Below are 24,859 nucleotides of genomic sequence, written 5' to 3' on the forward strand. Positions count from 1 at the left end.
CATACTTCGTCACAGACTATTAAGTGCCAGTATGATAAGACCAAACATTAAGTCAGTGAGACAGGTGTGCCCAAAGATGTTACTACGGTACCTCTATCATACAGTTGTTTCGAACAGCAGTTCTATATGAACAGTAGGAAAAGGAAGTCAGTTTCAAGCATGTTTTCGAATGCCGTTGCACAATGTAACAGTTTGTTACTCATCAATACATCCATGGCGCAATGGTAACTTTGGTACGTGTATTCTCCATGGTGTATTCCTTCAAAATTGTTTGGAGTGCACACAGAAAGGACCACAAGATGGCGCTAGTGCATATGTACGACAACTGGTGTAAAACCAGTTTCCCAAGGTTTTAACTCAAGCTCAAGGTCGTTTGCCGCCATGTTACTTGAAGCCACTGTTGTTTGCAGCCTATGTTAAGTGTTAAGTATGGATAGATTATCACCATCGTCCGTTAATGAACTACAATGTTCTCTACGCGACGATCAATGTATGGATTATGGATGAAGTATGGTGACCTTACCGTTGGAATACGCCTCGGGTCGACTTGGACAAGGTTACTTGCCTCAAGAGAGCTAAGAACAATAATGATACGTGAGTTTGATAGTTTTATTGAATAGATTGTACAAATGTATGGGTTGAAACGTCTTTTAGAATCAAGCTCAGTTAGGACAGAAACTGACTAATTAGATCATACAGACGTGTATATAATGCAGCTAAAGTTTGGAATTTTGTCCCTTGAGTTATCAGTGGTTAATTGAACAGGTTAAATCAACATGACCGATTGATTGTAGATGTTTAATTGACAAATTTCCTGAAGGTAACGTTACATTCTATAGTTCCCACATGGCCGAAGATCTACCCACGGCCATTTTGGAAAGAGTACTTCTCACGTAGACCAATGAGGTTAACCTTGCTTGGACCCAAATTTGTGTGTGGGCGGCTTATTCTTAATCGGAGCACGTTTCTTTCAAAACGTCCTTATGTTTACCATCTATATGTATGATATATGCCTGTCCTGCGAAGAAAGGCTTTGATATGGTCTGGGCCCGTTATATCGATCCAATTTTCATCGTTCCATTTCAAAGTTTGCCTACTTTGCCAACAAAGCTCTCTGGTAACCAGCAAGTTTCCAGGTGATTGAACACAACTGTCGACAGGCTTCTTAACCCATTGACCTTTTCATACAAGATTAGATCCGATAGCAACAGTTTACTGGCGGTGAAAGATGAGATCATCGCGTTGTGGGCCAGACTCTGGGGCGTTGTGATTGATATCAGGCATGTCTGGTTGCCGTCACCGATATGTATATTCCTTGTGGCGTGGGAAAAAGTGGGCCCTAAAGCCCCCCTCTCACTGGACCCGCGGCACGCTGGCGGCGTCGCTGCGGCCGATCGAATCGACAAAGCACTCTACGAATTTCATCGACAAAAACGAATCTTTTTAAGTATTGTGTGTTTTGTTGTCTTTTTGGTCATACGTTTTGAATGATATTCCTTTTATAAAGTCAAGTGTAACACAAATCCAGTTTAGGACGCAGCGACGGCGCCAGTCCAATGAGAGGGGGGGGGCTTTAGATTCAAGTTCCTCGGTTATATTTGGCCGTCTACGATTCATATATGGTTTTGAGAAGTGGATAATCTTTTGTTGTTCTTTTTGTTCTTCATCACCCTCCTGCCCGCAAAGAAGCGTATTTTTTCACACTTCAATCACTAGTATTGAAGGTGATGCTTGCCTCGTTACGTGTTGACATATTTCCGAACCGAATTCCCATGCCAATGTGCCGTATGGCATGGCATTGTGTATCAATATCATTTAGTTACTAGTTCAGGACTAACGTGCCAAATGAAGAGTGATGTGATCCACCACACTTGTTTTTCACGGCCAATGCGGTTAACGTTCTGCTCTGTAAACCGATAATCGTCGTTCCCAAATCTTTATAAGTTGATAGCACTACTAATTATAAGTATAAAGGAATGTGATCATTTTCTAAGAGAAGTTATCAAAGTTTACCATTATCCGCATTTCTTAGGTTTCCCATCGACTCTGCGTGTGACGAGTAATATTGATTCCAGGTTGTTGAACACGTTTTGAAAACAAAATGATTATCTCCTGCATTGAACCTGAAACATTTTCATGCATGATAAGATCGACCGAAGAAATTGATTGTCTGCAAAAAATGAAGTCACCGGATGAAGAATCATTCACCTCGAGTTCAACTTTCTATCGGTTGTTTGATTTGCACGATTCTTGTTATCGGGAACCTTCTTGATCGATCCTTCGGACATTAACAAGTATTAATGTAACTGTGGGTCGTTCTAGGATGATATCTTATCAATCTTACTAATATACTTACAGATCAATCACACATTTTCAGTAGAATATGAAGTAATTCACCTAGAATAGTAATGGTGAATGTAGGCTTACGTATGCTGAACTTTTAGGTGTGAAATGGTTCAGTCTATTTTCCAAAAGATTTTCATGTAATCCGAATTTCTCTCATTAGAATTGGAGATTGTCCTGGTAGAGATTGGAATTCCAATATTCAGATCCCAATTTAGTAGTAGAATTCCAATCTCTCCTAGTAGAATCCGGAATCCTACTAGTAGAGACTGGAATTACAATCTCTACTAGAAGGATTGCAGATTCTACTAGTAGAGATTGGAATTCATACACACATATAAACACACACACACACACACACATATATACACACACACACACACACACATACACACACACACACACATACACACACACATACACACACGCACGCACACACACACACACACACACACGCCGTCAGCCTCACAGAATGTGAATACCATATTTCAGACGTGTAAGAAGTACAAGCTCTTACGACTTATTAGACATGTTTGGTTGATGCGATTGATATTTCTTGAGGAAGTTATGGGATAAACAGAACAATTAAAGAGTGATAAAGTTAATTATACCACGCCTTCGCAGTGAAACAAAATGTAACAGACGCTACCGAGACGCTACCAAGGCACCCACGCAATGACCTTTTTTCTTTCTTACCTTCGACCTCGCTACCTCTCTACCTCGCTCAACTCCCACGCTCAATTACGACCACGTTACATTCCTACATACTAAATTCGTAGTCTACACCAGACTCCTTCAGAAGCCGAGAAGGAAAACATCGTAGAAATCAACGATATGTCGAATGACCTCCCTGGAAAGTTGGTTGGCTAGAGATGTTCTATTGTTCGCTTGGACCTTCCACGGTCCGCTAACTCCTCTTGTAAAGAGTTCCCCCACATTTGGTCAGTTTCCACTTCTTTCGTCCATCCCGAGAGTCTGGTGGAGACTAGCAAACTCCGACCACGCACCTGCTCGAGGGGACCATGATGTCATTCAGATCTGTCATCTTTAGCTGGTATGATGTATCGTTTGTCGGGGGCGTGAAAAGGCAAGAAAAGGCGGGCAGATCTCGGTTTGCGGCAGACGGCGGCGGGAAGACCAGCTTGGTGACGTCCCTACTCCGAAATCTGCACCAACCGTCGACAGACAGTGCGCACAGCGCGGGATCGGACGATCTCGAGGGAGCGCACCCGACGCCTATCCGAGCACCCAACGCACCCATCGCCCGCACATCTGTACACGATCCCGATCAAGAGAGCCCAACAACCCACAACCGTGAGTCAAGTACACTGTACCATCTGTACACTGTGTGTTTTGCTTACTTCAGTTGCCCAAGTTTTTCATGGTTGTCTTCATTATGCGTTTTTTTTATATTTGAACTTGTTACACCAGCTTCTGCTTCTTTCGTATTACTTTTACCCCGCTCTCTTTTCTATCAATTTTTTGTCCGTTTGTTTTGTTGCGTCCCGTGAACGTGGAAAGTTGATTTTATCGTAGCCGGTTTATGTACGTCTACTACACGCTGCTTAACAAGCGCAAGTTGTCACCCAGTCTGTTAAGCCAGATATGGCACAACAAACTTCGTTTTTTTGTACCAGTACGGTCTCAAATTAGTCATGCAAAATAAGCTATTTCAAAGACCGACGGCTGTGAGTTTTTTTCCTGCCAACTCGTGAGAGACTTTACTTGAAGAGCGAGGCGCGACCGTGGGCATATCGCGACCTGTCGTGCTACAGACAGACAGCGGACGCGTCTTGACGGTTTTCCCCATTCTGACGCTCGACTGCGGGCACATCGCAATCTGTCTATATACAGGCTGCCGAGGACGCGCCTTGATTACTATTTCACCGTCGACGCTCGACTTTGCGGTTCGAGCGTCCCGGTTTATCCTGCCGACCAATAAAATCCGTACAACTCTACTTTAACTATTATCTTTACAACCGGCGCTTGACTGTGCACGGCATATCTTGACATTTTTTCCCAAGTCGACTTGTGCTCCTTGACTTGTGTGAGTAGAAAACGTGACGTGAAGTGGTTTGTTGTTCTGTCGACATGACTGCGGCGAAAAAGACGTAACGAGTCAATTTTCGTGGCCGGCGTTTGACTGTCCGCACATTGCGCTGTTTTCTCACGCACCGACCCGTAGAAGACGGACATGAATCTCCACGGCTGACGTTTGGCTGTGCGGGGCACATTGCGGGATGTTTCTTGCCGACGTACTCTCCAAGCAGGGGTTGGGCTCTGGCTGAGTTTTGACGTGTTTTGGGGCGTTTTTGCCGGGCTTTCAATTTTGTCCCGTTTTCTTTATGTCGCCAGCCCCCCCCCCTCACTGGACCCGCGGCATGCTGGCGGCGTCGCTGCGGCCGATCGAATCGACAAAGCACTCAACGACTTTCATCGCCAAAAAAACGAATCTTTTTAAGCTTTGTGTGCTTTGTTTTTTGTCTTTTTGGTCATACTTTTACGTTTTAAATGATATTCGGCCGGACAACCATCATATGGGCTGGTGACATAAAGAACACAAATCCAGTTTAGGACGCAGCGACGCCGCCAGCGTGCCGCGGGCCCAGTGAGAAGGGGGCTTAAAGACGACGTCCTGGGCGATTTTCTAGACCGGCGCTGGTCTACCCTGGGAGACCAGACCCCGTCATTCCGCGCGATCACCCACCACACGCGCGCCCGAACTTAACCGCGGCACCACTATCCCGCCGGCCCCGGCACGATCCAGCCCGCCCCCGCTATCCGCTTGCATGCTGGATCGTCAGAAAAGTTCGGGCGCTCGTGCGCTGGACTATCTGCGGCCCCGGTCTGTCGTTATGATGACACCAAGGAAAGATGTGCTTCGACAATTTTCAAGACCGACGCTCTCCAGTAGCCACATCGCAGTATTTTCCCTGCCGACCCCGTACACACAGGGCACGTCGACCCAGCGGTTCTCGCCACCGACGCTCGGCTGTGAGCACAGCGCAATTTTCACATGGACACTTCAACTTGACTTGACCGACAGCCTCAATGCCCGATGTTTGGCTGTATCGCGATCTGTTGTACACCAGCCTCACGGCACTTCAACTACCTTCTATACGGACATCTTCGATCATTCTTTAGTCCCGTAATGGTCAGAAAGACGTCCCCTCCTCGATGAATCTGCTGACTACTTCCCTAAGATATTAAACCACCGACTGCCCTCTGTCAAACCTACGTTGTTTCGTGGTTTTTGTATTTTCATTCCACACTTACACAAATTTCTGGCTAACCGTTGTATACAATACTGTTTACACCTGTACAGGCTATTGGTGATGGTCATATAGATGGTTACATTCAAAGTTACGTTGATGCCCAAAGTTGTCCTAGACTGTTGCTTGTAGAGTTGGCGATGAATAGACGGCTGTTGATTGTATACCAGTGTTTCCAAACATTGTTGCGCTTTATATTTGTAGTCATCTGAGATATTGTCGGTCAAGATCGTAGGGCCTCTATGTAATGGGATTTTCTTTTTAGATCTGGAATCTACTTTGTTAAGCTATCCCTAGGCCTGTCCTAACATGTTACCAACCACTTTAACATTTGATCACAAACATGCTTTTACAATTACAACATAGCGCAATTTTAGATCATTCAACGGGTAAACGTTAGACATAGAAACGGCTTCCCTTAGTGCCTTAAGTCAATCTAAAGGTCATTGTAATCGAAGTTTGGCTCGTCAGAATTTTCAATTCCTTTTGAGGTTCTCACGTCTTCTGTTGCAAATGCTGCATACCCTCCCCAAATCATATAAACTTTTGTATCTCAATGCAGTGATTGATGATTGTAGACATGAAGTGCCCGAAGCAGGTCAAACGTCCTTGTCCCCTCCGGGGTTGTGAGACGACAACAAAGTCGTTATCACGCCCACAGATGATGTCATGTTTTCACTTGCGTTCGTTTGTTTATTTGCTTGTAGACTTTTAAAAACCTTTATATGCAAATGTAGATGGATTTTCATGGAATGCTTATATCAATGCCTTCATCCATTGAACAGTATGCACGCTGTAAGTATGTGTACCCTTAGCGAAAGACATACTGTAAAGGGGGAAATTTCGCGGTGGTTTTATGTTCACGTTGTTTGCGCTGACCTCTTCACCGCGAACTCAAAACCACCGCGAACATTTTTGCTGTCCTCCTCCCGCCTACCCGATTGTTTCAATCGCGAAGTCAAAACCCAAAAAGAAACCACCAAGAACACTTCATTTTCTCCCCACCGCGAGTTTAAATCCCCGCGAACATTTCCCTTTTTACAGTATTCCAACCCGTGTCACAAGGGGAATACGTGTATTGTCTAGAACATGCTCGGGGGCGAAAGTTTATTACCTTCGCCGAGAAGGTTATGCAGAGGGTAGCGTTTGTGTGTGTGTATGTAAAGAAGCAGCATAACTGGAGAAGGGCTGGATGGATTGTCTTGATATTTGGTAGGTGGGTAGATCTTGATGAGACCTTGACATGATTAGATTTTGGATACCCTAGCAGCTTGTCACGGTACTGCAGCGGAACTTCCTGTTTTGATTTCTCGTGTTCTGGACATACCATGGAACTGATTTTTGAGTGTTAGCTCTTTGGACAGGAGTAAGTGCTATAGGAGCAGGTTTTGCATCTGACTTTGAAAGGGAATAACTCAGGAAGGGCGTGATGAATGGTCATGATTTTTGGTCAGTATATAGCTTGAGTGATGATGTACATGATTAAATACTTATTATGCAAATCAGTATCTAATTTGCATAATTCATGAGGAAAGTTTGTACATCCGCCAAATTCCAGGATAGGACTGTCAAACATGTGACACATGTAACTGCGGAAGAGAGAAATATTATTAGATATCAACTATGCAAATGAAGACCTCATTTGCATAATTAATGAGGAAATACTATAACTCAAGATGGGCTTGATGGATGGTCATGATTTTTTGTATGTATATAGCTTATGTGATGCTTTGCATCATTAGAGGATGATTATGAAAATCAGATTCTAATTTGCATAATTAATGAGGCAGTCTTGAAAACCCACTGTGTTCCATGATATAACTATTCGAATATGTGACATTTGTAACTGAGGAAGAGAGGAACGTTGACAGATAGAAAATATGCCAATGTAGGCCTAATTTGTATAATTAATGAGAAACTACTATAATGCCGAACTGGTAAATTATGGCAATTTCATACTTGTGGCATTTGGAAGTTATGTGAATGTGAACATCGTTGAATCAAATTATGCTTATAAGGACCACATTTGCATAATTGATGATGTAAGCATAACCTTCTTTGTTAAGCTTATACTTTGGACAACTTCTGTTATTTGGGTGAAGACGATCAACTGGTATGATTTATAATTGATGAGATACACTCCCAATACGTCAGTCATAAAGGTTAACATCATTTGGCGAAGGTATGAGGTCGTGGAACTCTAGTTAACACCTAATGTTTGGGGACATGAGTGGGGGTATGTAAGGTTCCGACTTATTGTTTGAAAGGCAATCGTGAGCATGTTCTGCTCTATAATTCATCCTAGGGATATGTCATGCCGGCAGAATTCTATAGAGGAACGATATTTCAGTTCGCACACGCCCGCGTATCCAAAGGGGAAAAGGAGTTTTAGTCGCCACCGGTTGCCCTTTGGATACGGTCTTTGCCACCGACAGATATGCTTGGAGATTACGCGTGGGTACGCGTGTCTATCTCTTTTCGTATCCGGGCGCCCAGGGCTGTTGCTTTGAAAGGCAACGAGGCAAATCCTTCTGCACTGATGCATAGTATTAACCTTTTGAACTGCAAAGCTGCATTAGTTATAGCTTTGCTCAGGTAACTGCGTGTTACCAAGGTCACCTATTGACGAGACAACACAATGTCGGTGCGCTCCGCTGAATTCCCCTCAACAGCAGGGAACGAACATTCTTGTAACACGAATATTTATGACACTAATGTGGATATTGAGAGATGTCATGATTCTGCACTTGAGGCATTTCTGAGGCTTCATCTCAACGAGCAAATTTAGGTAGACCTTTTCAGATGTCAGCTAGAACATTGTTACATGTGATGTTGACATGTTTATTATCGTACAAGGCGTTCATGATTCGTTTTAACCTTTCTTCGTACAAGTGCAGTGGGTATTTAGCGCTTTCGTTGAATACACAAAAAAATAACCATCGTCCTCATTGTCTGTTGCTTATACTGCAGAATTCTATTGGTTAAACGGGGATAGCGAATTGTGACAAGTGTTTAGTTCATCATTTCCACTCCTTATGACTCTTATTCCAGGTGAGGTAACCTGGATACATGATGGACCTGAGAGTGTCGGTACCCGTGGGGCTGCTAGTCCTCGTGGCCATGGGCACTGGCGTGACTGGCCAAGGTAAGGTTTTGTTCCAGTTATTTGATACTATTTCATCCATAAAGTTATTTCAGTTTGTAACAGTCAGCACATAACGTTATAGCTTAATTTTCAGATAATCATCTTACAGCCGTGAGTAGTTTTCTCAAAAGGGCTGGATTATAAGAGATTCACGAAGGAATTGTCCTCAGAAAATACATGTAGTGATTTTCCCAAATCTTCGAAATGTAACCTTCTCCCTGCTGCCTAACCCTGTAACCAATAAGGACATTTACTTCCAGACATTCCTACGCCAAATTCATAATGACAACAAAAGTAATCACGCCGAGAACAAACTGCGCTCATATAGACTCTTTACTATTTAAATACACTTACAATGAAGAAAATACCTCAAAATCCCAAACGAATGACGAATCAGCTGTCATAAACTGCGTATCGAATCAGGAAGAGGTCCTAACACCTCTGGAGTAAAGAATTTGTCAATTTTGTAACTTAAATAAGGTAGAAGATGAAGACCATTTTATTTCAGATTGTAGTTTATATAGCAACGATAGAAATGTTTTATTTGATTATATCATGGCAACGTCTCCACACTTTCAATTTATGTCTAATATGGATCATGTACCGTCTTGAAAACTGTTAAAGTAATTCCAAATTGTTGAGGATAGAAATGACATTTTTCAAGAAGTATTCCAATTTCAACAGATTGCCCTGCTGAATACACTGCATACAGAAGACTTTGCTTCAGGACGTACGACGAAAGTAAACCCTACAACGAGGCCAGACAGGTTTGTGCAGACGACGGCGGGCTTCTGGCCATGCCGAAGACCAGTACCGCGACCAACTTCTTGGTGAATGCTATGGGACTTTCCAATTACTGGATCGGCCTGAGCGATCAGAATACTGAGGGTGACTGGAGGTGGGAAGATGGAACTCCACATGACAAAACTGTTGACTACAACCTTTGGCTTCCCGGACAACCTGGCGGTCGTGAGTCCGAAAACTGTGTACAAGCCTATCCAGGGTCATGGAATGACTTTGGCTGTGGTTCTGCATTACGGTTCATCTGCCAACTTAAACAGGGTATGACACGTGATATGCAACATTCTTTATAGTTTCTCTTGACATCGAATTGGTTACTGTTTCGTTTAACTTACGTCTTTTTTGTTAAGTTTCTTTAACGTTATATTTGTAGACCCAACTCCCTGCGACCCTGACCCTTGCCAGAACGGCGGAGTGTGCACCGAGACTAGCAGTGGACATTACTACACATGTGAGTGTGCGGATGGATGGGGAGGACAAAATTGTGACAATGGTAAGTTACTTTTCATTTCAACCTGCATCTAGAAATACAGCTATTCAATCACCTGTCGAATAGGAGGAAGAGGGCTCGCCTCTCCACAATGTCTATACAGAGCAGCACACGATCTTATAAACATACCGACAGATCAACTCAAACCTGCCTCGAGACGTATCCAAGGAAGCCACGACTGCAAATTTCTCTTATCAATTTTGAACACTGTTCTAATTCCCATTCTTACTAAAAATGTATCCTTATTTCAACAGAGTGCCCTTCTGGATACACTCGACACGAGGGTGCGTGCTTTAAGGCGTACGACGTGCCCGCATCCTACGTCTTGTCCAGACAGGTGTGTGCAGACGACGGTGGGCTTTTGGCCATGCCGAAGAACAAAATTGTAGATCACGTCCTGTTGGATCTGATCGACAGCAGTCACCATTACCATTTCGGCTTGAACGACCTGGTGACGGAGGGCACGTGGATGTGGGAAGACGGGACTCCATTCGACTTTGCATCAGGCTATACTCGCTGGTGGGGCGGCTTCCCCAGATCAAATTCCGACAGCTACGACTGCGCATTCTACCATCATGGCGCACATTCTGATTGGGCCAACAACATGGATTGCAGTGGTGCAAGGTTCATCTGTCAGCTGAGTCTGGGTACGTCTTGAATGTATATCTTAACATTTGATAAATTACTGTCTATAGTATTTCAACCTAATATGGCTAACAAAATCCTGTGTTTGTAGGCATAGACATCTGCGACCCCAACCCTTGCCAAAATGGCGGAGTGTGCACTCATGACACTTACACCTACAGCTGTGAGTGCGCAGATGGTTGGGCCGGGCGAAACTGTGAAGGACGTAAGTTTCCTCTATCATTTGTCGTTCTTTTCATTAGGTGTTACCTCCCTTAAGCTCTTTTAGTTAGCTCATAACCTTGTGTCCTCTCTTTCGCTGCCTTTCATTGTCTAAAAATAGACGTCCGTAATGTGTATCCGTTAAAGGTAACTTTATTTGATACAAATGTGTACATCGTATTTTGTTCTGTTGTGATAGACGGAGATGAATATGCAGACAACATAGCCAGATAGAAATTACACAATTTATAACTCATGGAGTATTGAAATTTTAACAGGTTGCCCCTCCGGGTACAACCCGCATGGGGGTTCGTGCTTTAAGGCGTACGATGAATACAAAACCTACAACGAGGCCAAACAGGTGTGCGAAGATAACGGCGGGATTTTGGCCATGCCGAAAGACAGCGACGTGGACGACTTCTTGGTGGAACTGAGGAACCCATGGGGGGGCTACTGGATCGGTCTGAACGATCTGGCCACAGATGATGAGTGGATGTGGGAAGATGGATCTCCACATGACCCAAGTGCTGACTACAACCGCTGGAAGGCAGGTGAACCCAACCTACCCGGGGCCAACGGCTGCGCACACTACGAAGGAGATGTGGCGGCCAAATGGGCTGACAAATCGTGCTCTGGACAAGCGTGGTTCTTCTGCCAATTGACAACGGGTATGTCTCCTATAATTCTTGGAAAGTCGTCTTGACATTAAGTAGATTATATCCTCGGAAATCTACAGTCGATGCATATATTCGTCACTTAAGTTCAAGAACCTACCCGTGACAAAATAATTCACCACATTAGCTGTAATAAATCACGCTTTGGGCAAAAGCCTAGGCTACCTATCCCTCTCTATCGGCTTCATTTCGCTTCAACTGTCATTACCCGCATTGAGCGATCGTTGCCTACCATCATACAGAATCACCAACGCCCTACCGAAAGCACAACCTTCAAAACTGCATTATGTTATAGAAAAATACAGAATCAAAATATGTCAGCTCAGATAGATATCGCCGACACACCACAACTCAAATTTTCCCCATACTGTTTTTGAACCGTGTAGTCGTAGACCACTGCGATCCCGACCCTTGCCAGAACGGCGGAGTGTGCACCAATAGTGGAGATTCCTTCGCCTGTGAGTGTGCGGATGGATGGGAAGGACCTACCTGTGAAACTGGTAAGTTACTAGTACTTTCAGTTGTGGCAGTTACGAATGAATGCTCTTTGAATACATGTTAACATGTATTTTGAAAAAATGTGTATCTGTTAAAGCCCTAAGCCCCTATCTCAGTGGGCTACGGCACCGTGGCGACAGCATGCGAATGGCTTCCGCAAGCGTGCCGTGCACAAGCGCCAGCGTGCCGTCCTGGCGACGTCTCAGTGCCGTCCTAGCGCCGCCCTACCGCCGCCAAAGTGCCGTTTGATATGGCGATTTTTATTTTACAGTTTAAAAACGCAAGTGACAAAATGCCACCACCGTGCCGGCACCGTGCCGTGAACTAGACTTTCTTTACTGTTAATCTTCGACGGCGTTGTTAAGGAAAGGCAACAAGTTTTCGGACACTTCTGTTTGACAAGTGAAGAATTCGTAGATGTTGGAATCAAAATTTCATAGGAAGCGTTTTCAACAGATCTTCTTGTATGTCCTTGCAGACACAGACGAATGTGCCTCTGATCCGTGTCAAAATGGCGGAACTTGCGAGGACGGAGTCAACGGCTACAGCTGTACTTGTGCTCCTGGCTATGAAGGAGATCATTGTGAAACGGGCAAGTGTTCCCATTATAGCTGTCTTATCGTTTTCACCTAAAATTTTCTGCGATGGTCGCTAGGTTAAAGCACGTTTTCAACAAAAGTACAAAATTCCTTTGACAATGCAAGTACAGCACCTACAACAGGAGCAGAATACCTTCACGAGTTTCCAGTTTCAAAGGCCAAATATCGTTGGGAGCCTCCGATCACAAATAGACTGTGACTGATGAACCAAAATGAAGTTTGATATTGTCACATTCTCAGCGCCTCTTCCAAATAGAAGTAGAGAACCTTGTTGCTAGCATGCGCATATTGAGTGGTTAAAAAGGCATCTACTGTGTAATTACCTTAACAGCTTTGTCTGACTTGATCTTCACCGATATTGAAGTTATGTATCACAACACAGAGTCTCATTAGTTATTTAGATATTTCCATCGCAGCACTGGTAACCTGTGTTGTTAATTGTCTGTATCCACAGATGACGACGAATGTGCAGATGGCACGGACAACTGCCACGATCATGCAGCCTGTACGAACACGGACGGTGGGTTCACGTGTGCCTGTGACGACGGTTACAGCGGGGACGGAGTCACCTGCACTGGTAATGTTTGTCTTTTATAATTAATGTTCGTCTTTGTCCTTTATTTCATGTCAGATAAAAGTGCTTCTATTTGGATTTGCTTAATATATACATAGATGAAACAGGTAGCAAAACATCTTAGGCCCACAGAGATCCAACAAATAGACTGTGAGTGATAAACCAAAATGAAGTTTGAAATTGTTATATTCTCCGCGCTTTGACATAGAAGTAGAGAAAATATGTTGTTAGCATACGCATATTGTATGAGTGGAGAATAATGCATTTACTTTGTAATTACCCTTACAGCTTTGTCTGACTTGACCTTCACCGATATCGGGATGGACTACATCGCCCTGTCCTGGACGGTGCCTGCTGACCTGAGTGTGACGCGATACCGACTCCGCTATCGTCATGACGGGGCTTCGTACCAGGACCTGTCTCCCCCGCCAGCACCGGCCGACGCCACGGCCACCGTGCACGGACTGTGGGCAGATACAGAGTACACCTTCACTCTGACTGCGTTTGGAGATGACGACGAGGAAATCGGAGAGATAAGTGGGACAGAGACAACAGGTAGGCCGGTGCAATGACGTGGATGGAGAGAAGCTTAGGTGGTCTTTTAACGCAATAGTTTAAAGAAAGGCAGAAGTTTCCTTCGTCCTGATAAAAAAATGAAATGCAGTAGATTAGACGCTCATGATCACTGAGTTTCTGACATGGATTTGAGACCTGGTCATTATGAAGGAAACAAATTCATCGGCAGGACCCTCAGCAAGGAACTGATTGACTTAGTACGTGTGAATGTTATAAACAGTTTATTCTCAGTCAGATGCATGGATCTTTTTTCAGCTGAGGTTATCGTGAACGTGGAGTGCCACCAGGACTACATGACCGTGGCCTTCCCCAGAGCAGCGCTGCGGGGGGTAGATGTGAGCAACATGCACGCGTTGGACGACAGCTGCCCTGCGACACTTACCGACACGGAGGTGACTCTTCGGGTCGGTCTGCAAGACTGCGGGACGATTCAGGACGTAAGTAGACGTCCAGAAAACTTGATAGAGAATGTTCATAGGCAAAACAAAAATAGATGAGAAGAGCGAGAATGCCATTTAAGTGCCAATGTGTTCCATGTAACTGTAAATACCTAGAGATGTGAAATAATGATATTTGATGATAGGTGCGTTCTGTTTGTTAAGTAAGTTTCTTGCATTTCTCTTTGTTTTCACAGTCCTCAGAAGATGAAAAGTTCATTTTCTCTAACGAGGCCATCGCTAGTCAGGTAACGTCTGACAACGGAGCTGTGAGAGGAACGCCCTTCAGGAAGACGTTCCAGTGTGAGTTTCTCCGTCAATACGTGGTCTCACAGGGAAGGGAGATCCTCTACAACATTCCGTCTCCTCGGTAAGAGCTGTCACACATGTCATCACTACTTGCACAACTGCGTGTGAACTAGGATTGATCTGTTGCAATCATCGAGACCTATATTCAAAGAAGTGGATGTTCGCAATCCGACATCACTCTATAAACAGATTATCTAAGTTATTGATCGCGCTGGACGAGTACAAAATCATTTATTGGAACCCAGCTTCTAGTTTACTGTTTTAGTTTACATTCACTCTGAACGTGTATTTATTTATCTTCAGCTATCAGTGTTATCATCAGATATCTGTATAATTGCCGACATTGTTGTTCATCTTTGCAGTGTGCAAGTCGTGGACGCGGAAAACAGTTTCACCTTCGAGATGCACATGTTTACATCTGCAGACTTTACGGCGACATACAACTCACCCGACTACCCCTTACAGGTGAGCTACTTCCTTCGTTGTTCCGGAGGCTACCCAAATACCTGCCTTTGTATTGTCTTCATCATGTGCAAACCAAGCTTCTGAATGTCGTTGTGTGCAGGCTTGGAGCCTCATCAGCTGGAAAGTGATCAATCTTGTTTCAATCGAGCATGTATGTTGTTACATCAAAAGCAAATGTTTCGCGTTGTCCCTGTCCCAACACAGTACATCCATTCTAAAAATATTTTAACTCTGAATGTCTCCATGGTTAGGTGTCCTCATCTGACCACCTGCACTTCGGACTGAGCGTGGACTCACCTCTGAACAACCTGGAGCTGTTCGCCCTCCACTGCCGCGCCACGCCAAGTACAGACCCTGAAGCCTCTCCTAGCGTCAGCATCATTCAAGACGGGTACGTCACACGATTTATTACATCAAAGGTACCGATGTGTTTGGAAGTTGATGACAGCCAAGTGTTTAGTTCCTTTGCCTCCGAACCCTTTGGCTCCTGACAATCGTGTGAAGACGTCCAGAGCTTCAGCCACTGGGCTGGAAGGTTCCTCATCAGAAGGAGAGTACTATTATCTTCTTCTGACGCTTTTATCTTGGGGATGAGATCTGACTTTAACCCACAAGTTGTTAACCGGTATCGGTCCCCACTCACTCGGGACGCAAGGATGACGAATGATTCCGCACAGACACAGAAGTACAATCACAAACGTCTATTTGGCATGGTCTCCTAATCTAGACAAAGCAGGCTCAGTACGCATGCGTGGACTGTTACACCTGTGGGGAGGGGGTAACGGATTTAAACTACAATATCTGAACTACTAACACAAGTTGTCAATTCAAACCACTCGGTTAGAGAGCCTTCCTTTGTAGTAATCGCCAGTATCAGATGATCATCTGTGGCACTCATGACTACTTCTCTCCTGTAGGTGCGACGTCGACCCAACGCTTCAGCTAAACGCTGCACTGTCTAACGACATGGCCTTATACTACTCCATCCAATCATTCACCTTCCCCAACATTGACGATCCCAGCCTGGTAAAACAGAGAGACACGAAAACTTTGCTCTGGTGTTGGGCTGTGTTAACTGAGATCTTGGGTCAGATAAAAAGTGTCATCTTGTAGATGTAAAGTTTGTTGCCCTGCACAATGGATTCTGTGACGGTCTCTCGATTGTCGCAAGGTTTAAGTCAGCAAAACAGCTTGTATCTGAAATGTTTACGAATAAGCATATTAAGTCCATCGCTTGGCCGTCAGAGAGGATGGCTTCTCATCTCTGTACGCGCTTCAGCGTCTATATTATATCTCTACTTCGGTGCTCTCTGGAAGGGTGTTCTGTACCTAAATATTCTCAGGTGCTATTCTTGACTACTACATGGTGTTTGGGTAACTTAAATGTCATGCCATATTCATACAGATGTTGTCCTTATCCCTACGCCAGGTTTACATCCACTGCACGATGGTAGTCTGCTTCAAGGACGACCCGGACTCGCGGTGCAACGAGGGATGTTCATCCACAAGGCGACGCAGGCGCGCTGTGTCTGACATGAGCGAGGCCCGAGTGCGTCGTGCCAGCGAAAACGACCAAAGAGCGACCATCACCCAGGGACCCTTCGCAGTTAAGAATAAACAAGAACAAGGTAAAATCTGTATATCAAGAAGGTGCAAAAATAGTTACTCTATTCGACGTCAACAAATCGGGTGTTCTGTGCCACTATTTATTAACCACAGTTCTTTTTCATGATTTATTTTTGGCGTCAGTAATACGCCATCTCATGAGTAAATTGAAAGAACACTTCCATAGTATCATCTTTTCCATTATGGTGAAGATGGTATTGCTAGATGGTATTGCCCTTACGTTTATGATACTTAAAACTGTATGGATGATAATTTGAGGATAGCTGGTGTGCGGTATGATTTGCATTGATAAGCAAGTTTGTGTTTATGATTGTACTGGTAGATACATAATTCTGCATGTTCAGATGCCACACACTACTGTACAGTCAGGAGGGTCGACAATATGAACATTTCGTCTCTGTGTCCTTCCACAGCCTCCACCCTCCCCACTGTCGGCATCGCTGTTGGGACAGTAGCGGGGATAGCTGGCGTCCTGCTGCTGGTTGCTGCTGTCTTCCTGGTGAGGAAGAGACGTGGTCGTGACGTCAAGGAGCAGGCTGAGGATCGTGTCGGTAAGTCTAGACATTCATGCAATGAAAGAATCCCTTTTTATTCAGTAGGCAAACAGAAAAGCTAGCGACGATGTGCTGTGTAGCTTTAAAAAGCCTATAGTTGACGTAGACAGCATGGCGTCATTTAGCAACAGATTTTGAAAGTTAATGGATCACATCCACGGATAGATTAGCCTTGTAGTATTGTTGATCTAATGCCATACATTGTACCATGCATGATTGTTGAGCAATAAAGTTCATTCACTGATCAAACAACAACTCTCCAATATCAAAAGTTCTAAAATAGAACAAGCATTTGGTCCTTCCTCCACAGCTCGGTTTCGTTTCACTAATTTGATGTGGTTTTTCATTTCAGGTTTTGACAACTATTCGTTGGAGATCTGGGGAAAGGACAAGGCTGGCAACGTGACCCCAAAACCCGAGTAGTCGTTTCTTGTGTGAGGCTCGAAATCTCAACATGAGCGATGTTCTTAAGTACCAGATCAAATCTTTCACTCACTCACTCACTCACTCACTCACTCACTCACTCACTCACTCACTCACTCACTCACTCACTCACTCACTCACTCACTCACTCACTCACTTACTCACTCATTCACTCACACACACACACACACACACACTCTCTCTCTTTCTATCTCTCTATCTATATATATCTCACACACACACACATACACAGGCTCACACACACAAGCAAACACACACAGACACACACAGACACACACTCTCTCTCTTTCTCTCTCACTCGTTCTTTCTGCCCATCTGCATCATAACCCATGTGTCTTAGCTTATCGTTCTTTTATTCGTAACCTGTTCTTCATCCTTTAGCTACCTTCATCTTCAGCGCCCATATGCATAGATAATCATATCATAACTTAGATAGGAAAGCTGACAACAAATAGAAAGCTAGGGGAAGTTTGATGAGGAAATCAATCAATACAACATAACGGATTTTCAGACTAAACTGACGAAAATTCCACAGTACATAGCATAGCAAAGTAATGTAATACATTTGGCAAAGGACCAAGTATATAACAGACCATTTGTACCTGAATATTTCAGTGATTTTAAACTACTGGAAGACAACCATGTTAAAACAAACAAAGTACAGAAAAGTACAGACGGACGTCGATTAGATGGTAGAAAACTGTTGTCAGCTGAAGAAAAATGGCGGTGTAAGGAGCTTTATATATGGTACCATTACTGCCCCCACAGTGTGACAGACATGGCGGCCAACATGTTTAACTTGTTAGTGAGTTCTGTGGAAAATGTTTTGAAAGGGTTATCAGGCATTTGAGTTTGACATGGTAGCCGTCATATTTGCGATTTACAACAGTCAGATTGAGAAGATAGGATTGTAAATGACCAAGGATCAGTGAGGCTGGTTGTTAAACATTGTGGAATAATGGGATGTTAAGATTTCTTAATATATACGTGATATATGCAGATTGCTAGCAGGCATAGATAGTCAATATTGATACCAACGTTGTCCTATTCTAATTTAAAGATAAACGGAATGATGTTCTGAACTAAGGCTTTTGATGTAAGTTTCTGGTGTATCATCTTATTCTTACTTAATGTGCAAATATAACGTTTATCCTGCAGTGGCCTTTTGATTAGATATAGCTTATATTGTGCTTATAAGGAGCGTTGTTAGTTGACAAGACGTAATGACGTTAAGAGTATGACTACGCTTTAGTGATGTGTAAACACGACTTTACTGTAGAGTGAGAATCAGTTATGTTACTTGTAACCAACAATGTGCATGGTGATGTATTTTAAAGCAAACAGAATCTAGAGTCTAACCTACAGATATAGAGGTGCTGCGGGATATGTTTTGTTAGTTATTGCGAGATATTTACATGTATACATGATATACAAATACATAAAGATAGAGTAGAGCTACGGTGATTTACTAGACATTAGAAGTTATATATTTAGTCACTACAAGAACCGATCGCTTAGTTACGCATGTCGTTTCTGTGCATTCGCTTTGGAAGCTTTTGAATATATCTGCAGTTTTGGTACCACACTCTTGTGTCTGTCATCTTTGTATCTTTGACAGGAAGACTATTGAAGAGCCCCAGGTCAAAAGGTCAAAAGCTGAATTTTTCAGCCATGTATGAAAATGTAACTTTTGTCTTGTTTTGTACATGTATTCCACATCGAACAAAACGTCCACACACTTATGGTATAATAAGAAAAACAAGGAGGGGGGTAAAAGCCTCTCGTACATATACCCTATATCTCCTTTGTCATGAATCTAAAAGCTGCGAACCCGATAGAACTTATCCAGATTGAAAATATGCCACACAGTAATATAATTTCTTGTGAAACTTGCAACATTAAGCTTTGATAGAGTGTCAGAATTCTGTATCAAACAAGGCCGATGAATCAGAGATGGCAGGTCGTTACCCCTTACCTAAGCAGTGAGGATAAAAAAAGCGGCACTGAGGATGTATAGAAGCACACAGACAGACACACACACAGACAGACAGACACACACAGACAAACACGCACACAGAGATAGACACGCACTAACACAGACACACAGACACACACGTTTGAAAAGTGTTATTAAAGGTGCCCTAAGCGATTTCAGGGGGTAAAACTTGAAATATTCTGGGGAAAACAATTCCATTTGGTGAGGTTGAAATTTACATTTACTTTCCTATATTAGCACATCTGCATCATTATTTCATACTTTGGGCGTTTAGAAATAGCACAGAAGCAAGCCACAAAAGGAGTATTTTATTTATTGGGTCCCCCAAAAAATCAGCCCAGAATCCAGCCGCAACCGTTTTCTGTCGACAATTTTCGGTAACTTCCGGCCGCGTGACGTCACAATGCCCAAGCACAATGAGTCATGACCACGTGATTCTTTCTTCAGAAGCGTTTGGAACTTATTGGTCAGAATCGTGCATGTTCGGAAGATTTGAAATGATGGCTGGCCTCCAAGTGCTCAGATTTTCAATGAGTTCCCACCACACAACGACACCACATTTTTGCTCCATGATGGTCGATATGTGATGGGATAGTGTTACTGTATCTAAACTTACTATGGATAGAAATCAGAAAAAAAATTGATTTTGAATATATGACTTTCAGCGCCCTAATATTGCTTAGGTTGCCTTTAATATTGGTCCATTTGATTCGGACTTACGCAGTTTGGTCCATTTGGTTGTGGCTATTCTTAAAAAATCAGATAAGCTGCCCACGGTAGCCGGTAAACACAACATACGATGCAAATACGAAAGACTTATCGTCTAAAAACACTGATGACCTTGAAGGGACATGGCGGCAAATGACCTTTGGGCAAAAAGTTGAGAAACTGGTTTTCCCTCAGGTGTATTATTCAGTTATGCCATCTACCGATCCTTTGTATTAGGACAGAAACAGGTCTTGAAAAACTATAGTAAAGGACCCTGACCTGGTGGAGATCTCTGTTAAACTGTATATAGACAAGTTCGTGGCATTTTCTGGAATGATTTTCTGAGTAGTCAGTGATCTCGACTTCACACACCAGGCCCTGACCTGGAATCCCCAGGGTAAGCGGAAGAGAGGGCGGCCAAAGAACAGCTGGAGGAGGGACACAGAGGAGGAGATGAGGAGCATAAACAGCAGCTGGCATGACCTCAGAAGGAAGGCCCAGAGACGAGTGCAGTGGGAAAGACTACCATCGGTGGCCTATGCTCTGATAGGGGCAAAGGGCCTAAGTAAGTAAGTAAGTGATCTCGACTTAACGTACAAAGTCCTTAGCCAAGAACTACCATTGCCATTGTTCCAGTAAAGTCGGTGTATTTTTTTCTGCTGTACAGATAAGGGTAAAAGGTGACTTATGGTGGAGTAGGTAGAGCGGAGGACGTTTGTGAGCCGTCCTGAACGTATAACCAGATGTGACGTCGTCGATAACCGTTTCAACAATAGGATTCCCAACAACGGCGTAGGAATAGTGTTGGATACTGCAATCCTAATGGTTTTGTTATAGATGACTTTCCAATCAGGTCACAAAGACTGAGTGACCTACATACCATAATGTAATAACTACTTCAAAGCTCAGAGCCCTAATTTAAAGTTTATCAGTCTTTGCGTGAGAGAATTCATCGGTGTGGACTTTTAAAAGGCGTTTGTCCCTTTGGGATTTCGGAGGGAAACCACACATTATGACACCGTTTGGGACAGCCTGACATGTCAAGAGTCCTTCAATTATGACAACAATAGCGCGGCGCACGCGAGGCCATTTAGCCTAATGTCAGGGGACGTAACTACGTCAGGGCACTTTTTGATGTGGTCTCTTTGCTTCCTGCTGAATGAAGGACGTGGCTTTTGTTGAAACAGGGGAGCTATTCTGGAATACAGAAAAACAAGGAAGGTATACTGGAACACATAAAAACGTACGTACACTACCTTTTACCTTACGGTATGTTTGTGCCTAACCGAAGAAGGGAACGACTCCTTAAAAGTACCTCTTTGGGCCATATCTCATGACGACACGTCCACAAAGCTGAAAGAGCTTGGTTCTGTACGCTTTTGTTCAGTCAACAATGTCAAGTTGGTCGTGATTTTACTCAGTTCATGAAATGTGCTGAAAACTCAGAGAAAAAATTGCAAGTCTATACAGAGACGAGGCGATCGTCATTATAAAAGAAGAATGATGCTAAATTCAAACGTTTTTAAAAGACTAATCGTTCATGGAACGTATCTCTCTTTATAAACGTTACCAATTGCGTATTTCTCGGATGCTGTTATAATCTAAAAGCTGGGATGTCTAGCTCGACTCCGACCAAAATTTACTGGGTAGACTGACACTAGTTGTCGGTCAGGTTGACTACAAGTAGGCTACTCAGGTAGACACCGGTAATGGGTAGAGGATTGATGGGGACACTGACAAGGTAAACCGTTATTTGGACGGCAAGATTGATCACTGACGAGTTTGGACTGATTTGGCCACTATACTGGGGTGGTCTGTATAAATGTTTATATAGTCAGCGACTCTATTGTGATACGGATTTGATTCTGAAAAGACAATGTTAACTCAGAGGACAAAACTGGTGTGTTACGCCGAATGGTGGTTATGACGTTACCGGATATATGGATGCACGTTAGTCTGTGTAACGAAATCTCCCAGCCTCCACCAGGCCTTCCTACGGAGGTATGGGTCGTAGAATTTGGCAAAAAAAAATGAATAATTGGCTAGGAGTCAGTCCGCGGTAAGGTTAACATCTCCCACTGCGCCTGCAAATGAAACCTTATGATCGCCAAACTCCCCTGGCAAATATTCTCTCCATAGCCGGCGTGTTTAGTCTGGTAGTAGAGACTAGCAAACTCCGCTGTTCGGGGATTTTATGGCTCCTAGCCACGCGGGCGGGGACCAAATGCTGGACCGGCCACTAAAGCGCGATCCGATTAGGCTAGATACAGATATGCCCAGATATGGATACAGATACTTGGCCACGTGCCAGTGTTATGAATGTTAATGATTTAAGAGTTAAATGATTCATCGCCTGACGATGTAGCTGTTACCATCATGAACTTCGTTGTCATTTTTAGTCTCTACCAGACTCACTACGTCGGCTATTGGAAGGTCTTGGAAGAATATTTACCAGGAGAGTCTTGGCCACCATTAGCCTGGGTGCCATCCGATTAATACCGGGCCTTCTACACTCGCTACCCTGAAAAATCAGGATAACGAGTGTAGGAGGTAGTAGTAAAGCGGATGGCACCCGGCAGGCTGGGCCACCATAGGTTTTCATTTGCAGGCCCAGTCTGGGGGGAAATGCTCACCTTCCCGTGGACTGACTCTCCTGGACAATTAGTCCCTTTTTTGCCGAATTCTGCGACCCGTACCCCCGTAGGAAGGCTTGGTGGAAGATAGTCATTTCTTGTAAAAGTAAAAGAATGTATGATTACTGCTGGTAATCACATGGTATTTCAGGAACGACTGTTATTGCTGTAGCTGTGCATGGTATTACTGGAACATTACTGTAAGTGCCTTTCTTGCGTTGTTCAAACATAGAGATTCAAAACTAAGTGGTGTGATGAGCGTACAGACATTGACAATGGAGGTCTACAGGTACTTTCTTCCTAAACGTAAACAGTTTGTATATCCTGTTCAGTAGCATATCTTATATACCTGCATGAAAGAATGTACAATGAACAGAATAAACTAATCTCAAAAGATCATTGTCTATTTCAACACATTCCCTTCAAGTCTAAATTCACAATTGCCCATGTATGTTTTTGGAAATGGATAAGTGGACTTCAATTTGTATTTGTGTCGCCGCATACCTCTAGTTGGACAAACACAATCTAATACCCATTACCATGGCTTCATTATACTTTGTATGTTTTGAAACGTCATCAAGTTCCGCTCATTTTGCAAACGTTTCTGTTGAGTCATGTAGTCTAGAACCTTATCTAATACATCCGGATATGCCTGAGTGAGAGAGAATATTAAAGAAAAGCAGTTTAACAGAAACCCCGTGGATCTTAGGATGCCCTTTCCTGAAGTCTCATTTCAGACGGCAGTGTTGTCACAGGTGTGGAAGTTTAATGTAAGCAGACAGGATAAAGTTCCTTGTAAGCAGTACTCTTCTTAATACTGTCTACAATACCTGAGATACCACTACTCGTAACATATTGTTCATCCCTTTGATAAAAGGTCAAGTAAGGGTTAACCTCGGATGAAGCGTTTGAGCCGCAGAGTTGATTTAGTAGGTGGCGGGATGTTCCGCCTTGATGTTCGTGTATGCACGGACCCGAACTTCTGTCCATGTTATTGTAGATCAGGTCAGCGGTGTCACCTCCTACTTTGAAATGAAAACATTTCACGACACGCCGTATGTCTTATTTTATCTGTACAAGACTCTTGTGACTACAATCTTTTATCAGCTCCCCCTGACACATCCCCTACTATGTTATGTTGATTATAACAGAAAATCGATGTTTTATGATATTCAAATATCAAAGCACAAAACCAAAGTGTGACTCGGTTATTGCAATGAAGTTAAGCCTCCAACATTGAAATAAAAACACTGGTAGACACGCAATGCGAATGGTATTTGTTGTCATTTGTCCTCCCTCCCATATGTCAGGTAGATTTACTGGTCTACCCACCGACTACACACAGTCCTTAAATCCCAAGGGACAAGAGAAACCGCAAAGAAGCCTTTGTGGATGAAACATCTCCAGCTGCATCTGCTGATTAAAACTTTTCAATCTGCAATGTTGTTATCATCAAACCCAATAACAATTACATGGTGTATTTAAGATTGGAAGTAACTCTAGTTGGCGACTTTCATTTCACTTCACTTTATCTTTATTATATTATTGTAACTATACCTTATCATTATCATTATCTCCTTTCCGTGTATACTTGCAATCAACCTTCGGGCATTAAGTTGCAATAAACTTACGATTATTATGTTGTTAACCCATTAGGCGGCCTGTCCTTTGTGTCCATGGTGACTTTTCATAACAGAAATTCGCTCAAAGCTTTCAGGCAAATATTGATGCTTAATTATGCATGGCTACGAGGGGAAACGATGGACATGGCATTTAATTTCCGCTGTTTTGAAGGGATGATGTCAAAAGGTATGACTGATATCAGATGAGAATGTTCACTCTGCTCCTATTTCCTTCCAGCTTATTGTT

General features: G+C 43.4%; 1 protein-coding gene across 3 annotated transcripts; it reads left to right on the forward strand.

The window, feature by feature from the left end:
* Nucleotides 1–426: 426 nt before the first annotated feature.
* Nucleotides 427–19,238, forward strand: LOC136426639 (uncharacterized). 3 transcript variants are annotated; one of them, XM_066415352.1, is made up of 19 exons: nt 427–594; nt 8,667–8,760; nt 9,445–9,822; nt 9,935–10,054; nt 10,306–10,698; nt 10,788–10,901; nt 11,176–11,565; nt 11,958–12,071; nt 12,548–12,661; nt 13,123–13,245; nt 13,531–13,797; nt 14,074–14,255; nt 14,453–14,625; nt 14,927–15,029; nt 15,281–15,420; nt 15,947–16,055; nt 16,459–16,657; nt 17,069–17,206; nt 17,562–19,238. In XM_066415352.1, the coding sequence occupies exons 2-19, from the start codon at nt 8,685–8,687 to the stop codon at nt 17,630–17,632; spliced, it is 3,204 nt and encodes a 1,067-aa protein (XP_066271449.1). In that variant the 5' UTR covers nt 427–594; nt 8,667–8,684; the 3' UTR covers nt 17,633–19,238. The 3 variants fall into 3 exon arrangements, with proteins under 3 accessions (XP_066271449.1, XP_066271450.1, XP_066271448.1); XM_066415351.1 differs by lacking the exon at nt 427–594 and adding an exon at nt 3,445–3,657; XM_066415353.1 differs by lacking the exons at nt 427–594; nt 15,947–16,055; nt 17,069–17,206; nt 17,562–19,238 and adding an exon at nt 3,443–3,657 and having other exon boundaries at nt 16,459–16,599.
* The last annotated feature ends 5,621 nt before the right edge of the window (nt 19,239–24,859 follow it).

The sequence above is a fragment of the Branchiostoma lanceolatum genome, chromosome 2, assembly GCF_035083965.1.
Source record: "Branchiostoma lanceolatum isolate klBraLanc5 chromosome 2, klBraLanc5.hap2, whole genome shotgun sequence".
Lineage (NCBI taxonomy): Eukaryota > Metazoa > Chordata > Leptocardii > Amphioxiformes > Branchiostomatidae > Branchiostoma > Branchiostoma lanceolatum.